The 14,577-nt window shown below is 47.0% G+C and overlaps 1 protein-coding gene across 2 annotated transcripts in view; it reads right to left on the minus strand.

Moving 5' to 3' along the window:
* The window catches only part of OVOL2 (ovo like zinc finger 2), a 34,519-nt gene that overhangs the window by 12,605 nt on the left and 7,337 nt on the right, over positions 1-14,577 (minus strand). For both annotated transcript variants that reach the window (XM_054541612.1, XM_002829986.5), the window contains one exon: positions 4,425-4,614. In XM_054541612.1, coding sequence (XP_054397587.1) covers positions 4,425-4,539 — 115 coding nt within the window. In that variant the 5' untranslated portion in view covers positions 4,540-4,614. The remainder of the gene's footprint in view (positions 1-4,424; positions 4,615-14,577) is intronic.

Here is a 14,577-nt window from a genome sequence, read left to right on the forward strand (position 1 = left end):
CTACTAATAGGTCTGAGTTTCCCTTTATCTCACCTTCCTCTAGAAGCAAGCAGGCTTCTAGAAACTGCAACAGGGCAGGCTGGTGAGGCCCCTGCCTCAGGGAGAATGCTGAGGAAGGCACTGGGAGGCAAAGAGGGCAGAGAAGGAGACCCTACAGAGGATAAAAGACCATGAACTTCAGGGCCAGCCAGTTCTGGTTTCCAGCTCCACCACTGATGGGTTGTATGAGCTCCCTGAGCCTGGTTTCCTCCTCTGCAAAAGGTAGGGAACAACAGCACCAACTGCTTTGGGTAATTTGAGATGACAGGATAAAGGCTGGGGACCTGGCATGAAGGAGAGTGACCGTGTGTGGCTTGCTTCTGCCTGCAGGAGCTGTGTTACTCTCTGAAGGGTCTCCCAGTCTCTGCCGAGCCACTCTCCTCACTTGCTAAATCTTCTGCCTCCCAGGGCGGATGCCCCACTCATATCTCCTTAGCAGATCGCCAGGCATCTCAGATGGTTCCTGCATCTCTCTGCCTGAGGATGCTCTCCAGGCCTGCAAAGGGCTGGGGTGGGTAGTGTGAAGGGAGAACTGCCTAGGAGTCAGGAGGTCCAGGATGGACACCCAAGGAGGGATGGGGGTTGATTGAGCAACCTGGGGTGCATTCTATATGGTTCTTCAGAGGATCTCCAGCGGGATTGAGCCTCCATTGCCCATAGTGATAACCCACTCATTAGTATTGAGCTCTAATTGGCTGTCTTCCCTCCTGACCTCCCCTCCCTCCTCTACTGTGTTTTCTGGGATCACCTCCCAAATACACTGCTCACATCCAAATCCTTGTGTCAGCGTCTGCTTCTTGGGCAACCCAAACTAAGACACTCCTCATCAGCAATGCTCTTCCTCCTTCTGTCCTGCTGTAGAAAGCTTGCTCATCCTTCAAGGCCCAGCTGAGAGACTACCTTTTCTAAGAAGCCTCCCTGACATGCAGTTAGAAACAAGCCACCTCCCAGGACTTCCCTTTGGCATGTGCCACTTTTTCTTCTGTCTGGCATATCTGCTGTTTCACTTGTCTCAGAGTCAGATGTCTGAGTTATTCCTCCCTAGGTTGGCTGACAGCTCCATGAGCACAGAGGTGAATCCTAGGGCCTGTTACACATCAAGGCCTCAGGAAGCCTCTGCCAACTGTTGCAATTTTACTACTAATAATAGCTAATATTTACTATGCACTTACAATGTAAGAAGCACTTTTATGTAATTCTGGCCCCAAAACCTCACAACCATCACTTTAAGTGGCAAGTATTAAAATGATCACACCCATTCTAGAGGTAGAAAAACTAAGGTGAAAGATAGAATAATTTAGAACAAGTCTCACAGTCAGCTAACTCAGATCAGGAGTTCTTAACTACTATGTGACCGCCTCAACTTGTAAACTTTTCTCTGAGAAGCTGCCAGTCCCTAATATTTCCCTTAGTCTCCAGCAATGGAGAATTAACTCAATCACAGGGGAGGCAACACCATCAGCTCAGTGTTTACTCCAGCTGAAGGTACCAACAGCCAGCCATGCTTCCTGGGCCCCCTGCACTGTGTCCTAGAAGCCAGGGTTGGGGGAGTGACCACAGAGTCCATCCAGGCAGGGAATGCCCTCAAGGACATCCTCAGAGATGATGTCCTTGAGACACCCTCAAGGAGGGGCTGAGACACCCTCCAGGGCCACCAATGGCCAGCGACTTCAGGAGTGGTCCTGATTTCCTGCCCCTGGGGTCAGGAGGAAAGCCCAGCTTTGCTGCTGCAGGATGGGTCCCTTGACAACCTCGAGATCTCCCCTAGGCCTCTTATAAGACCCCCTACTGCCCTATGGATCCTCCACCACTCCCTAAGCATTCTCCTCACCCCCACCCGATGGCCAGCTTAGCCTCACAGAGGTCAAACTTTTACTGATTCACTGGTGCTAGGAAAAGCAACCATATAACCAGACCCAAAGAGCACACTATGGGATTCCATTTACATCAAGCTCAAAAACAGGCAACAGTAACTTAAGCTGTTAGAATTTGCAACCGTCGTTTTCCTTGGAGAGAAAGAGGCAGACTGGAAGGGGTAGTGACTTCTAGTGGCTGGAAATATTCTGTTTCTTGGTCTGACTGCTAGTTGCATGAGTGTGTTCACTTTGTAAAACTTCCTAAATTCGCTGAGGTCGGCACTTAGGATCTGTTGCACTTTTCTAGATGTATGTTACACTGAAATGAAAAGTCTCTTTAGAAAAAGTTTTTGGCCGGGTGTGGTGGCTTATGCCTGTAATTCCAGCATTTTGGAAGGCCAAGGCGGGTGGATGGCTTGAGCCCGGGAGTTTGAGACCAGCCTGGGCAACATGATGAAATCCCATCTCTACAAAAAATACAAAATACAAAAAAAAACTAGCTGGGAGTGGTGGCACGCACCTATAGTCCCAGCTACTAGGGGGGCTGAAGTGGGAGTATCAGTTGAGCCCAGGAGTCAGTGGCTGCACTCCAGCCTGGGTAAGAGAGCAAGACGCTGTCTCAAAGAAAAAAAAAAAAAAAAGAAAGAAAAGAAAAAGTTTTAAAAAAGGAAAACAGAAAAGAAATATGTTAGGATTCCAGCCACTATCTAAGGTGACAGAAACTCTTTCCAGACCAGGGAGGCAGCTCACGGCCAGTCCTCTAAGAGCAAACATGCATGACTTGAACTAGAAAATAGGATGCAGAAGCCTAAGAAGGAACCTGTGTGAGGGCTGAGTAGCTGGGAGCCCCATCTGGAGGGAGGAAAAAGTGTTTTCCCTTCCCTGCCAAAATACCAAGGACTGAAAGGGCTCGAGGACTATAGATAGTAAACCCTTTTTTTTTCCCTTGAGACCACGTCTTGCTCTCTTGTCCAGGCTGGAGTGCAGTGGCACAATCAGCTCACTGCAGCCTCAAACTCCTACATTCAAGCGATCCTCCAGCCTCAGTCTCCCAAGTAGCTAGGACTACAGGCATGTACCACCACGCCTGGCTAATTTTTAAATTTTCTTGGGGAGACAGTCTTTCAATGTTGCCCAGGCTGGTCTCCAACTCTTGGCCTCAAGCAATCCTCCCATTTTGGCCTCCTTAAGTGCAAGGATTACGAGCAGGAGCCACTGCACCCAGGCTGCAGATAGTAAATTCTATAAGTCTGTTGGGAGGGTGGGTGGTAGCCTGGATAAGGTTGAATGGGTTAAGATGGGATGGGATAGGATGAGCTGAAATGGGTTGGAGTGAGATGGGCTGATCTGAGGTGGGCTGTGATAGGATGAGATGGGATAGGACGTGATGGGCTGGGATAGGATGGGGATTTGAAGATGGGACCCACATTGTAAAGGCCTTTACACAAAGCACATCAAGATGAGAGATGAGGAGTCTGGATTTCATTCTGTTCAGAGCTGGAGATTTCTTAGCAGGAAAGTAGAGTCCTTAGAATTCTCCTGGAGGGGTCACTGTGGCAGAGGTGTGGACAATGGAGCTCAGGCGGGAAAGCATGGAGGCCAGGTGTTTCTCAGATAGAAGCAGTGAGGCAGAGACAAGAGGCCAAGGGCACCCCCAGGACTCTGTGAAGAACTGGAACTGGGGAGAACCTGGATTCCCACTTCCTAAGTCAGAAAACTGAGGCAGGTCCCAGAAGAGGAAGATGCTTGCCTGCCAGGCTCCAGTACGAGGCACGGGTCAGCTCTAAAGGCAATGAGCTCCTTTTTGTCTCTCAGGAGGAACACAGTGCTATCCAGAGACAGGCTTATGTCCCAAGAGAGAAGCATAAAATACTCATTGTGGGGCCACAAGAACCACATTCCAGCAGCCAGAACCAAGTGGCTGAGCTATGGCAGGCCCCGCGTGTGTGCCATGCATCATGATTCTCAGAATACTTCCAGCCAGGGATCCGTTTTGAGCCTCGCTAGAACTCACATCAATATCTCCATTTTACAGGGGTAAAAGGCAGGCTACCAAAGGTGGCTCACCTGGCCCAAGGTGACACAGCCGGCAGGTGGCAGAGTGAGGAGGTGAACCCAGAAGGGTTGGCCCTAATGCCCCATCATCTTGTGATCTTTCTTTTTTTTTTCTTTTTTTGAGATGGAGTCTTGCAATGTCACCCAGGCTGGAGTGCAGTGGCGTGATCTTGGCTCACTGCAACCTCCGCCTCCCAGGTTCAAGCGATTCTCCTGCCTCAGCCTCCCAAGTAGCTGGGATTACAGGCATCCACCACCACGCCCAGCTAATTTTTTTGTATTTTTAGTAGAGACAGGGTTTCACTATGTTGGCCAGGCTGGTCTCAAACTCCTAACCTCGTGATCCGCATCTTGTGATCTTTCTAGAAACACAACATTGTTCCACGGTCTCAACCTGGTTCTTTGGTGGGAAAGAAACAGGAGCTCTTGGCCAGAATAACAAAACAGAGAACAAAGCACGCACTCCCTTCTCACCTGTGTGTGTGCGGACGTGCCTCTTCAGGTCAAAGGTGTCGTTGAAGCCCTTGCCGCAGAAGGTGCACAGGTGTCTTTTCACCTGGTTGTGGCACTTGAGGTGACGGTTCAGCATGCGCTGCAGACGGAAGCCCTTGCCACACAGGTCACAGCTGTGAACCACCGAGTCGCTGCACGTGCCTGTGGTGAACTGGGGGCAGAGAGAGGCCATGAGGGTCCCCGGGCAGGCAGGCAGATCCAGTAGGCTCACTCAAGAGACCCACCTCCCTGTGTCTTGAGGCTGCCCTGTCTGCGGCTTCTGCCCCTAAAATTTTCAAGCAGGTTTTGGCTTTGGGAAAGGTGAAGTAACAATTGGCAGTTCCTCCCACCTTTTTTTTTTTTTTGAGATGGAGTCTCACTTTTTTGCCCAGGCTGGAGTGCAGTGGCTCCATCTCAGCTCACCGTAATCGCCACCTCTTGGGTTCAAGCAATTCTCCTGCCTCAGCTTCCCAAGTAGCTGGGACTACAGGGGCACATACAACCACGCCTGGTTAATTTTTGTATTTTTAGTAGAGACAGGGTTTCACCATGTTGGCCAGGCTGGCCTCAAACTCCTGACCTCAAGTGATCCATCCGCCTCAGCCTCCCAAAGTGCTGGGATTACAGGCATGAGCCACCACGCCCGGCCAGTTGCTCCCACTTTTTATTCTCCCCTTCTTCCTTAGAACAAACCTCTGACTTCTAGCTGGACATACTGTCCTTACAGCATCCTACAGGCATATGATGGGGTATGAATGTTAGGCCCCTCCAAATATCATGTTGAAATGTGATCCCCAGTGTTGGAGGTGGGGCCTGGTGGGAGGTTACACGGGCAGATCCCTCATGAATGGCCTGGTGCCGCCCCTGTAGTAAAGAGCGAGTTCTTACTCTCATCAGTTCATGGGAGAGCTGGCTGTTTAAAAGAGCCTGGCGGCCAGGCGCGGCGTCTCATGCCTGTAATCCCAGCACTTTGGGAGGCTGAGGCGGGTGGATCACCTGAGGTCGGGAATTTGAGATCAGCCTGACCAACGTGGAGAAACCCCGTCTCTACTAAAAATACAAAATTAGCTGGGCATGGTGGTGCATGCCTGTAATCCCAGCTACTCAGGAGGCAGAGGCAGGAGAATCGTTTGAACCCAGGAGGCAAAGGCTGTGGTGAGCCAAGATCACGCCATTGCATCCAGCCTGGGCAACAAGAGCAAAACTCCGTCTCAAAAAAAAAAAAGAGCCTGGCACTTCCTCCCCTCTCTCTTGCTTCCTCCCTCACCAAGTGACACACTTGTTCCCCTTCCGCCTTCTATGAGTGGAAGCTTCCTGAGGGCCTCACCAGAAAAAAACACCAGCACTATGCTTCTTGTATAGCCTGCAGAACCATGAGCCATAAACCTCTTCTCTATAAATTAGCCAGTCCCAGGTATTCTTTATGGCAGCGCAAAATGGACTAAGACAGCATGGCCGTGGACTACCTGGCCAATGAAATAGAAATCTCCTTGAAGGGGAGCAAACGGTGCCTCCTTCCTCCTTCGCTCTTTCCTGCTGACTAGAGCACCAACAGTCACCTTGGACCATGAGGTGGAAGTGTGTGCTGAGGATGGAGGAGCAGAAAGGAGTCTGGGTCCTGATGACGTCATGGAGCCTGGCATGTGATATTATAGACAGTACCCAAAGAGAGCCACACTCAATTCTGTCCTCCTTGTGCCTGCATCCTGCTCCATTTATCAAGAGATGGAGACTGTTTTCCCTCCCCTTGAATCTGGGCAGGCCTTATGACCAGATGGATCAACAGAATGCAATGAAGATGTGCCAGTTCCAGGTTTTAAGAGACCTTGCAGCTTCCACTTCTTCCCTCTTATAAGCCAGCTGCCACATAAGAAGTCTGAGGCTACCATGCTGTGAGGAAGCTCAAGCTAGCCGTGTGGACAGCCAAAGGCCACACGGAGGAGCCAGATATGAATAAAGCCTGATTGGACTCTCCATCCCAACTCAGGGCTGCCACCAGCTGAATGAGTGGCCCCCGCTAACCCTACTTAGAGTAGAACTGCCTAGCAGAGCCATGCCTACGGCTTTTGTCTTGACCCACAAAATCACAAACGCATAAAATTATCATTTGGTAAAGCAGCTTGGTCAGTACCCACAGCTTTGTTATCAGCAAAACCACAACCAGACCTGGATCTGGACTCCCTGCCCAGTGCTTTCTACCACCTTCGCTGCTGCTAAGGAAGAACATAGAATCTACATCTGGGTGATAAAAATGCTGTGTTCAATTTTAGTATCTGATTTGGTAACTTTTGAACATGTGATGTGAATGTTACCAAATCAGATCCTTTAGAAGATGGATCCCATTGCTCTGCCAAAATTCATCACTAGCAAGAAGACTGGTCCTTTCCTGGCTCCACACTCTCCCAGCTTCAAATACTCTCCTCTTTCATCCACCCTGGGTATTGCCCTCCCAGGACTCAAGGGAGCTCAATTGCTCCCTTGCCGATGCAGCCTTCTCCAAGTACTGCAGCCCATGACTAAACTGCTCACTGTCCCACTTAAACCAGTGCCTTTCAGACTCCAGCATACCTATGCCTCCCCTGGGGTCTTGTTAAAATGCAGGTTCTGATTCAGGAGATCTGGTAGGGTCTGATGTGCTGCATTTCTAACCAGAGCCCAGGAGATGCCACTGCAGCTGGTGCACATGCCACACTAGCCCTGAGAAGTCATGCTATATTCCATCTCATTCCCAAGTTTCACTATACACACAGTTCATCTGGTTTTCTCAACTCAACACCTTGAGGATGGTCAGCAAGCATTCAGTCCCATTCCTGCCTCCCTACCCATTGCTCCAAGCCTAGTCTAGGGCCAGTGCACAATCAGTATGTGCTGACCGGCAGCTGGGAGCAGGTGGCAGGATGCAGAGAGTCTCAAGGGAGGAACAAGACCCCAGAACAGGGTATTCCAGTCAGCCTCCTCCACTAGTTCATTTTCCTTTGCTTGGAGCTTAATTTGCCCCAGCTAACATTGATACATCCCTGATCTGTGACAAGCCCTGTGCTTAGAGCTGGAGGCAATACAGTTAGAGATGGCTTAATCCTCAGTCCCTAGGAAGCTGCCCAGTCTAGTGGGGGTGCAGGCAAGTCAACAGCCATTGACATCTGAGAGGCCCAGGGGTCCGAGGGGGCACCTACCCCAGACCTACAGCACCAGGGAAGATGCTTCCAGAGGAAGTGAGCTCCTTAGCCAGGCAAAGATGAGGAAGAAAAAGGGTGCACAGCACAGAACATTCCAGGAAAGGACGGTGGGAAAGAGGGAACTGTGTGTGGTTCAGCATGGCTAGCCTGAGCCTGGAAGAGCAGTTAATGAAGAGAGCAGTGGTAGCTGAGAAGAGCAAGATCCCCTTAGGAGTCTACCTTGAGTGCCCTACTGGAGCTGGAATGTAGTCAAAGGGCAAGAGGGAACCATTGGAAGACAAAGGGGGAACATCACAGGGGCTGAGTTCGATGACCCAGTTGGGTGGCTGTCCTGGATCCTCATCAACTACCTCACTCCCCAGAACTGCAGCTGCCCACCTCTGCCCAAGGCTTTCCTATCACCCAGGCAGATCACATTCTCCTCCTTGCCCGGCCGTCCCCATCTTGCTCACTGCCACCCTTGAAGGGATTTGAAAAGACTAAATATGCTCCACTAAGTACTTTGAGCGTCTAAAGACCAAGTGTACACAAGGACATTTGAGTGGTAGTGAGGGGCTAATGAAATAGAACAAAGACAATTACCCTGGTAATTCCAACTAAAATTAGTAAAAACCTGCAACTGTCTTTTGAAAGTCTTGTAGAATGTGCCTAAGGACTCACCAACCATAGTTCAAACATGAACCCTTGTTTAATCTTTTTGACAAATTCCTATTTTTAAAATGCTCTGAATGCAATACAGATGCCTTCTATTGCAGTCTAGAATGAAAATCTCAAATCATCGGTATTATTTTGTTTGAAAAGAATAAGATCTTAAAGGGCACAGGGAAGGGAGATCAGTGACAATTTAAGGGAGTACAGGGCCAGTAGATCATCTGATGAAGATAGAAAGTGTTTTATTTATTTTTGTTTGTTTTTAATTTTTTTTAGAGATAGAATCTCACTATGTTGCCCAGACTGGTCTTCAACTCTTATCCTCAAGGGATCCTCCTGCCTCAGCCTCCCAAAGTGCTGGGATTACAGGCGTGAGCCACCATGACTTGCCATAAAGCTTTATAAAACAGGGGAGAAAATGGGAGTGGAGAGAAGGGGTTGGAGACTGAGGGCACACCTAATTCTCAAGGGGACGTTTCCTCTGGTTTTCTTAGAGCAAAAATGGAAATTCTCCACATATCCCTCAGCAAAGGCAATTTTTCCATTTCTCCCCATTTCACAGCATGGAAAGCTGAGTCACCAAGAAGGGGCTCAGGTAGGGAATTCATCCTGTGGCACACCCTCCAATCCATTAAGTGCTGCTTACCACCCTTATGACCAATCCAGCCATCAGATACTAACAAATTACACTCAAAGTCTTCAGGAGCCTTGTTGAAAGAAGATGTAAGGTTATTTAATGGCAAAAAATCATGGCTGACAAAGCTAGCTTCTGCCAGACTATTTCACTTCTCAGAAAGGAAGGGATCTTTGTAAATTCCTAAACATGAAATTTATCCCTAAAAGTATATTTAGTATGCCTTATGCCTTGAAATTTGGTTTGTAATAGCAAAGGACTGGAAACTAAATATATGTCTATCAATAGGAACTTATTAAAAAATGGTGGCAGAACCTTATAATTAATGCAATGGACAAAGGTAAGAGGCTAGAAGAAGTTCAAGTACCTGCCAGCCATGTGAGTGAGCCCTTGTGGATGTCCATCCCAGTCAAACCCCCAGAAGACTCCAGCCTCAGCCGCCATCTGACTGCAACCACAAGGCAAGAACTGCCCTGCTAAGCCCAGTCATCCCACAGAGGTGGATGATACAATACTACATTATTTCAGCTATTAAATTTGGAGATACTTGTGAAGCAGAAATAGGTTAACTGGAACAGTAATAAACGTATCATTCTCTCCAGACACCAGACCTGCCACATTTCTAAGTGTATCTCCCAGGACTGCATGGTACAGAAGACATATCTGACTCCAGGACTGATGTCTCATGGGCCAGAGGACCGGCTGACCCTTCCCGGATCAGGATCCCAGCTCTGCTCACTGGAGCACCTTTATTATGTTTACACAGGTTTACACCTAACACTCTACCTCCTAAAAGTTAAAAAAGAGTTAATCAATCTTACCTTGTTCCTCTACAAGTAGTAGACTAAACTTAATTACATCTTAGTCATGTTAGTTACAAAACAATACTGGAATAGAGAGACAATAAATCTGAAGGATCAAAAAAAAACCCTAGATCTGGCTAGGGGTGTGATATGGAATGTCATTTAACATCCCTATGTCACAATTTCCCCACATGTAAAACAATAAAATGGTATTAGATGATCTCTTCAGCAGTATAAGAAGCTAAGAGCAGGGTCTGTTTTCCAGTTTCCTAAATTCCTTCAATTCCTGCTCCACCACTTAGTTTGTGGCAAGTTACCTAACTTAGTTGTAAGCAAGTTACCTAACTTCTCCAAGCCTTAATTTCATCACCTGTAAAATGTGAATAATAATATTTGCATGGCCAGGCGTGGTGGCTTATGCTTGTAATCCCAGCACTTCGGGAGGCCGAGGTGGGCAGATCACCTTAGGTCAGGAGTTCGAGACCAGCCTGACCAATATGATGAAACCCCGTCTCTACTAAAAATACAAAAATTAGCCAGGCATGGTGGCTACTCATAATCCCATCTACTCGGGAGGCTGAGACAAGAGAATCGTTTGAACCTGGAAGGCAGAGGTTGCAGTGAGCCGAAATCGTGCCGTTGCACTCCAGGGCAACAAGACTGTAACTCTGTCTCAAAATAAATAAATATAAATAAATATAATAATAATAATATTTGCCTCTTAGAAATAAATGAAGAAATTGGCAGGGCACAGTGGCTCACACCTGTAATCCTAGAAATTTGGGAGGCCAAGGCCGGTGGATCATCTGAGGTCAGGAGTTCGAGACCAGCCTGACCAACATGATGAAACCCCGCCTCTATTAAAAATACAAAAATTAGCCAGGCATAGTGGTAGGTGCCTATAATCCCAACTACCTGGGAGGCTGTGGCAGGAGAATCACTTGAACCTGGGAGGCGGAGGTTGCAGTGAGCTGAGATCGCGCCATTGCACTCCAGCCCGGGTGACAGAGTGAGACTCTGTCTCAAAAAAAAAAAAAAAAAAAAAGAAAAGAAAGAAATAAAGAAATTAAATGTTAACTTAATTAACCTGGTGCTTTGTAAGTCCTATTATAGTTAGACCAACTCCAAAATTCTGTGATCCTAAACAAACAGTAATTGGTCAAAATTTCTTGTTTCTCGGCCAGGTACGGTGGCTCCCGCCTGTAATCCCAGCACTCTGGGAGGCTGAGGCAGGCGGATCACTGAAGTTCAGGAGTTTGAGACCAGCCTGGCCAACATGGTGAAACTCCGTCTCTACTGAAAATACAAAAATTAGCCGGGTGTGGTGGTGCACGCCTATAGTCCCAGCTACTCAGGAGGCTGAGGCATGAGAATCACTTGAATCCGAGAGGTGGAGGTTGCAGCAAGCCAAGATCATGCCACTGCATTCCAGCCTCAGCCATAGAGCAAGACTCTGTCTCAAAAAAAGAAAAAAAATTTGTTTCCCAATTTGCTTTTGAATTTTTCTCTCTTTGATGGAAGAAAACAGGAACTAAAAAAAACAAAAAAAAAAACGAAACTAAAAAGGGAGCCACTAGCTCCCAGTCCTTCATCTGCAACTCTGTAATTGAAAAAGCTCTGAGAAACATCTGGGTATAGTGGCTCATGCCTGTAATCCCACCACTTCGAGAGGTGTAGGCAGGAGGATCAGTTGAGGTCAGGAGTTCAAGATCAGCCTGGCCAACATGGTGAAACCCTGACTCTACTAAAATACAAAAATTAGCTGGGCATGGTGGTGCACACCTGTAATCCCAGCTACTCAGGAGGCTAAGGTGGGGGGCAGTGGTTACAGCAAGCCAAGATAGCACCACTGCATTCCAGCCCAAGTGACAGAGAGAGACCCTGTCTCAAAAAATAAAATAAAATAAAATAAAACAAAACATATGACAAAAAGCTCTGACAACCAACATTCTCTCCTATCTCCCATGACAGTGAAATCTGACCTGAGCTGATATAAAAATATGTGCAGACTTTATCCCATTTAGTGTCAATATTCACATGTTTTAATACGGTAATTATTAATATATTTAATTATAAGGTACTGCTCCAGGCCTGCCAGGGGTGGTTTTTACACCATGCTACCTTCTGGAAAAGCTTAATCGTCTCACCCTTAATCCAAAATTAACACTTTGCAAAAGGCTTGTTAATGAGGTGGGGAAACTACCATACAGGGAGGGAAATGACATCGGTCTTGAAATTAATTCAGGGCACGAAGACGAAGAGACAATGAAGAGCTCTCCAACCCCATGGCCTGGCACTTTTCTGAGAACCGTCCTGTTTTCTGCAGGATCTCGGCTTTCATTTCAAAAAATGTGCAAAATTCTCCTCAAGTTCTTCTTCTAGAAAACAGAACTCAGAGGCAGAACAAACCAATCATTGTCTCCGCACTGCTGAAAACTGCAGGAACATCCAGGGAGTCAGGGCCTTCGGCTGGCCCTCTGACCAGCTTCAAAGCTGGCTCAGATCATTCACCTGTCAAACTTCTAAAGGTGAAAACAACAACAAAAAAAGAACAACTTTTATTTTCTGTTGATGTTTCTAGCAGACAAGTTCATTTAGTTAATGGTCCTGTTTCCTATGGGAGGATATTCTGAGTCCAAGGCTACCTTCTGGTGGCCATTTGGACCAGATTTCCACCGACATGTTGCGATGCTTGAATGCTAAAAGCATGCTAAGCATATTTCCCCAATTCGTTTGTCATTCAGATTCCCCTCCTAGTCCTATGTACCATTTCCTTAGACTTCACAACTCCCCTACATGGCAGAATAGAGAGCCTTCTCAAATGCAGAGAAGATGAAGGGAATATATATCTTTATAAACCCAAAGAAGAAACTGAGGCCCAAAGAGATATGACTTGCCCACGGCCACATGACTTGTAGTGGCCCACCCTGAGAATTTTGAATGTGGTCCGTCATCTGCAAAACTTGTGCCTACAGTTCCCTCAGGACAGGCCCACAGGTCTGTGGAGCAGGAGGAGGGGGCATGAACCCCATTGTTTGTCTCATATCATCATGAGTCCTTAATGTCAGACTATCAACACTAAGGGCTAAAGCATCAAAGCCACATGTTGACTACGGCTGACATACCGGACAGTGCAGTTGTCCCACAATGCAATGGAACAATGCTGAAAGGTTGAGGATCCTTGGGTTGAGTTTTGCCACTAACAACTTTGAGGAACTCAACAAAAACTTGCTGGGCTTAATTTTTCTCACCCTGAAAGTAAGGAGATTTGGGGCCATGCATGCTTTAAAGGTTCCTGTAGTCGATCCTATGGAAGGACTCAGTATCTATCCCAACTCCTTTTGGTGGGCCTTCCTGTATTGCTGAAGCTAGAGAAGTGAAAACTACGCTTCCCTGACTCCCTTGCCATGAGGATTTGGGAAGTAACTTGGGTTCCACCAGTTACATGCACTATCAGGAGATCTGAATTCAGCCCCGAGTTAACTGGGCAGAGGCAGGCAAGAGGCAATTGTTTTACACTCTGCCATGGCAGATGCAGGGACGGGCAGCCATTGAGGTGGCGGCTTCCTGATTGGGCAGCAGTCGCAGCTCCTAGGTGGCCCAGTTCTGCTCTGTGGCTCTGAGTCATTCCTAGGAGCTCAGTTTGGTCCTTCTTTAGTCCATTTAATACCTTTCTCTGCTTAAACTAGCTGTAGTGGATTCTGATGTTCGTAACTAAGCCTATGTAGTCCTTTCCAACAATAAAAACCTGCTTCACCTATATTCAAGTTTAACACCAGGCAATTAATACACATTGTTCTCATATTCCTCCTTTTCCCCATTTTAATTAATTTAACCTTCATCAAGAATCCATTCCAAGCATTTTTCCAGTATCCCTTTTCTTCCTGCTTTCTGTGTTTTCCTTCAAATGCTATCACTCATGTCTGGGAACTGTTGACTTCTTCCCCTGCCTATATTCTTGTTCTATGTTGACTTATGTCCTTCTATGACCCAGGCACTACTGCACTGGTTGCTGGGGAATACGAGCCCAGTAGGAAGTGTTCCCTGGCTCTGATGGATCTAGAGTGGAAAAGAGAAGTCAGTTGGCCAAATGTGCAGCCAGGAAAATGGGCAGCAGGTTACAGTGGAGCAGGGGGAGGAGTATTCAAGTCTGTCTTGGGAGACAAAAAACAAGAGGAAAGGAGTCAGGGATGGAGCTTATATTCCCTTCCAAATATCAAATGAATTGGTTTTAAAAAATGGCTTAAATCCATAATTCACAACAAAATGAATGAAATAACAGATTGAGAGCCAGGCTCAGCAGCATGTGCCTGTAGTCCTAGCACTTTGGGAGGCTGAGACAGGAGGATCGCTTCAGTCCAGGAGTCTGAGACCAGCCTGGGCAACATAGTGAGGCCCTGTCTCAAAAGGAAAAATAAATAAAGAGAAAGAAAAGAAAGAACTAATTAGCCATCAATGGAGAATTCTGGTTAACAACTGATTGTCTTCATTTACAAATAAAGCTAAATAAAGCGAATCCAGCATGATTCTGCCTTTCATAAATGAACTGTGCCACTGGAAAACCAAGCAGTAGATGAGGCAAAGTGTGTCTCTATAGAAATACATCAGTTAATAAACAGAGGACAGAATTAGATTATTGCTGTTTTAGAACACCTAATAAGCCAAAATATTTAGGTCCTGAGCATCAACAGCTGCTAACATCAGAAAAAGACAGATAACCAAATATTCAGTGCCTCTGATGAAGACAGATGCCCCCCACTGTGACATATTCTAGCTGAAATAAAATAGAGCTGACCAAGCAAGGAGAGTTGCATTATCCAATAGAACTTTCTGTGGTGACAGAAAAATTATATTCTGTACTGTCCAGTACA

The sequence above is a fragment of the Pongo abelii genome, chromosome 21 (genome assembly GCF_028885655.2).
Source record: "Pongo abelii isolate AG06213 chromosome 21, NHGRI_mPonAbe1-v2.0_pri, whole genome shotgun sequence".
NCBI classification, from domain to species: domain Eukaryota; kingdom Metazoa; phylum Chordata; class Mammalia; order Primates; family Hominidae; genus Pongo; species Pongo abelii.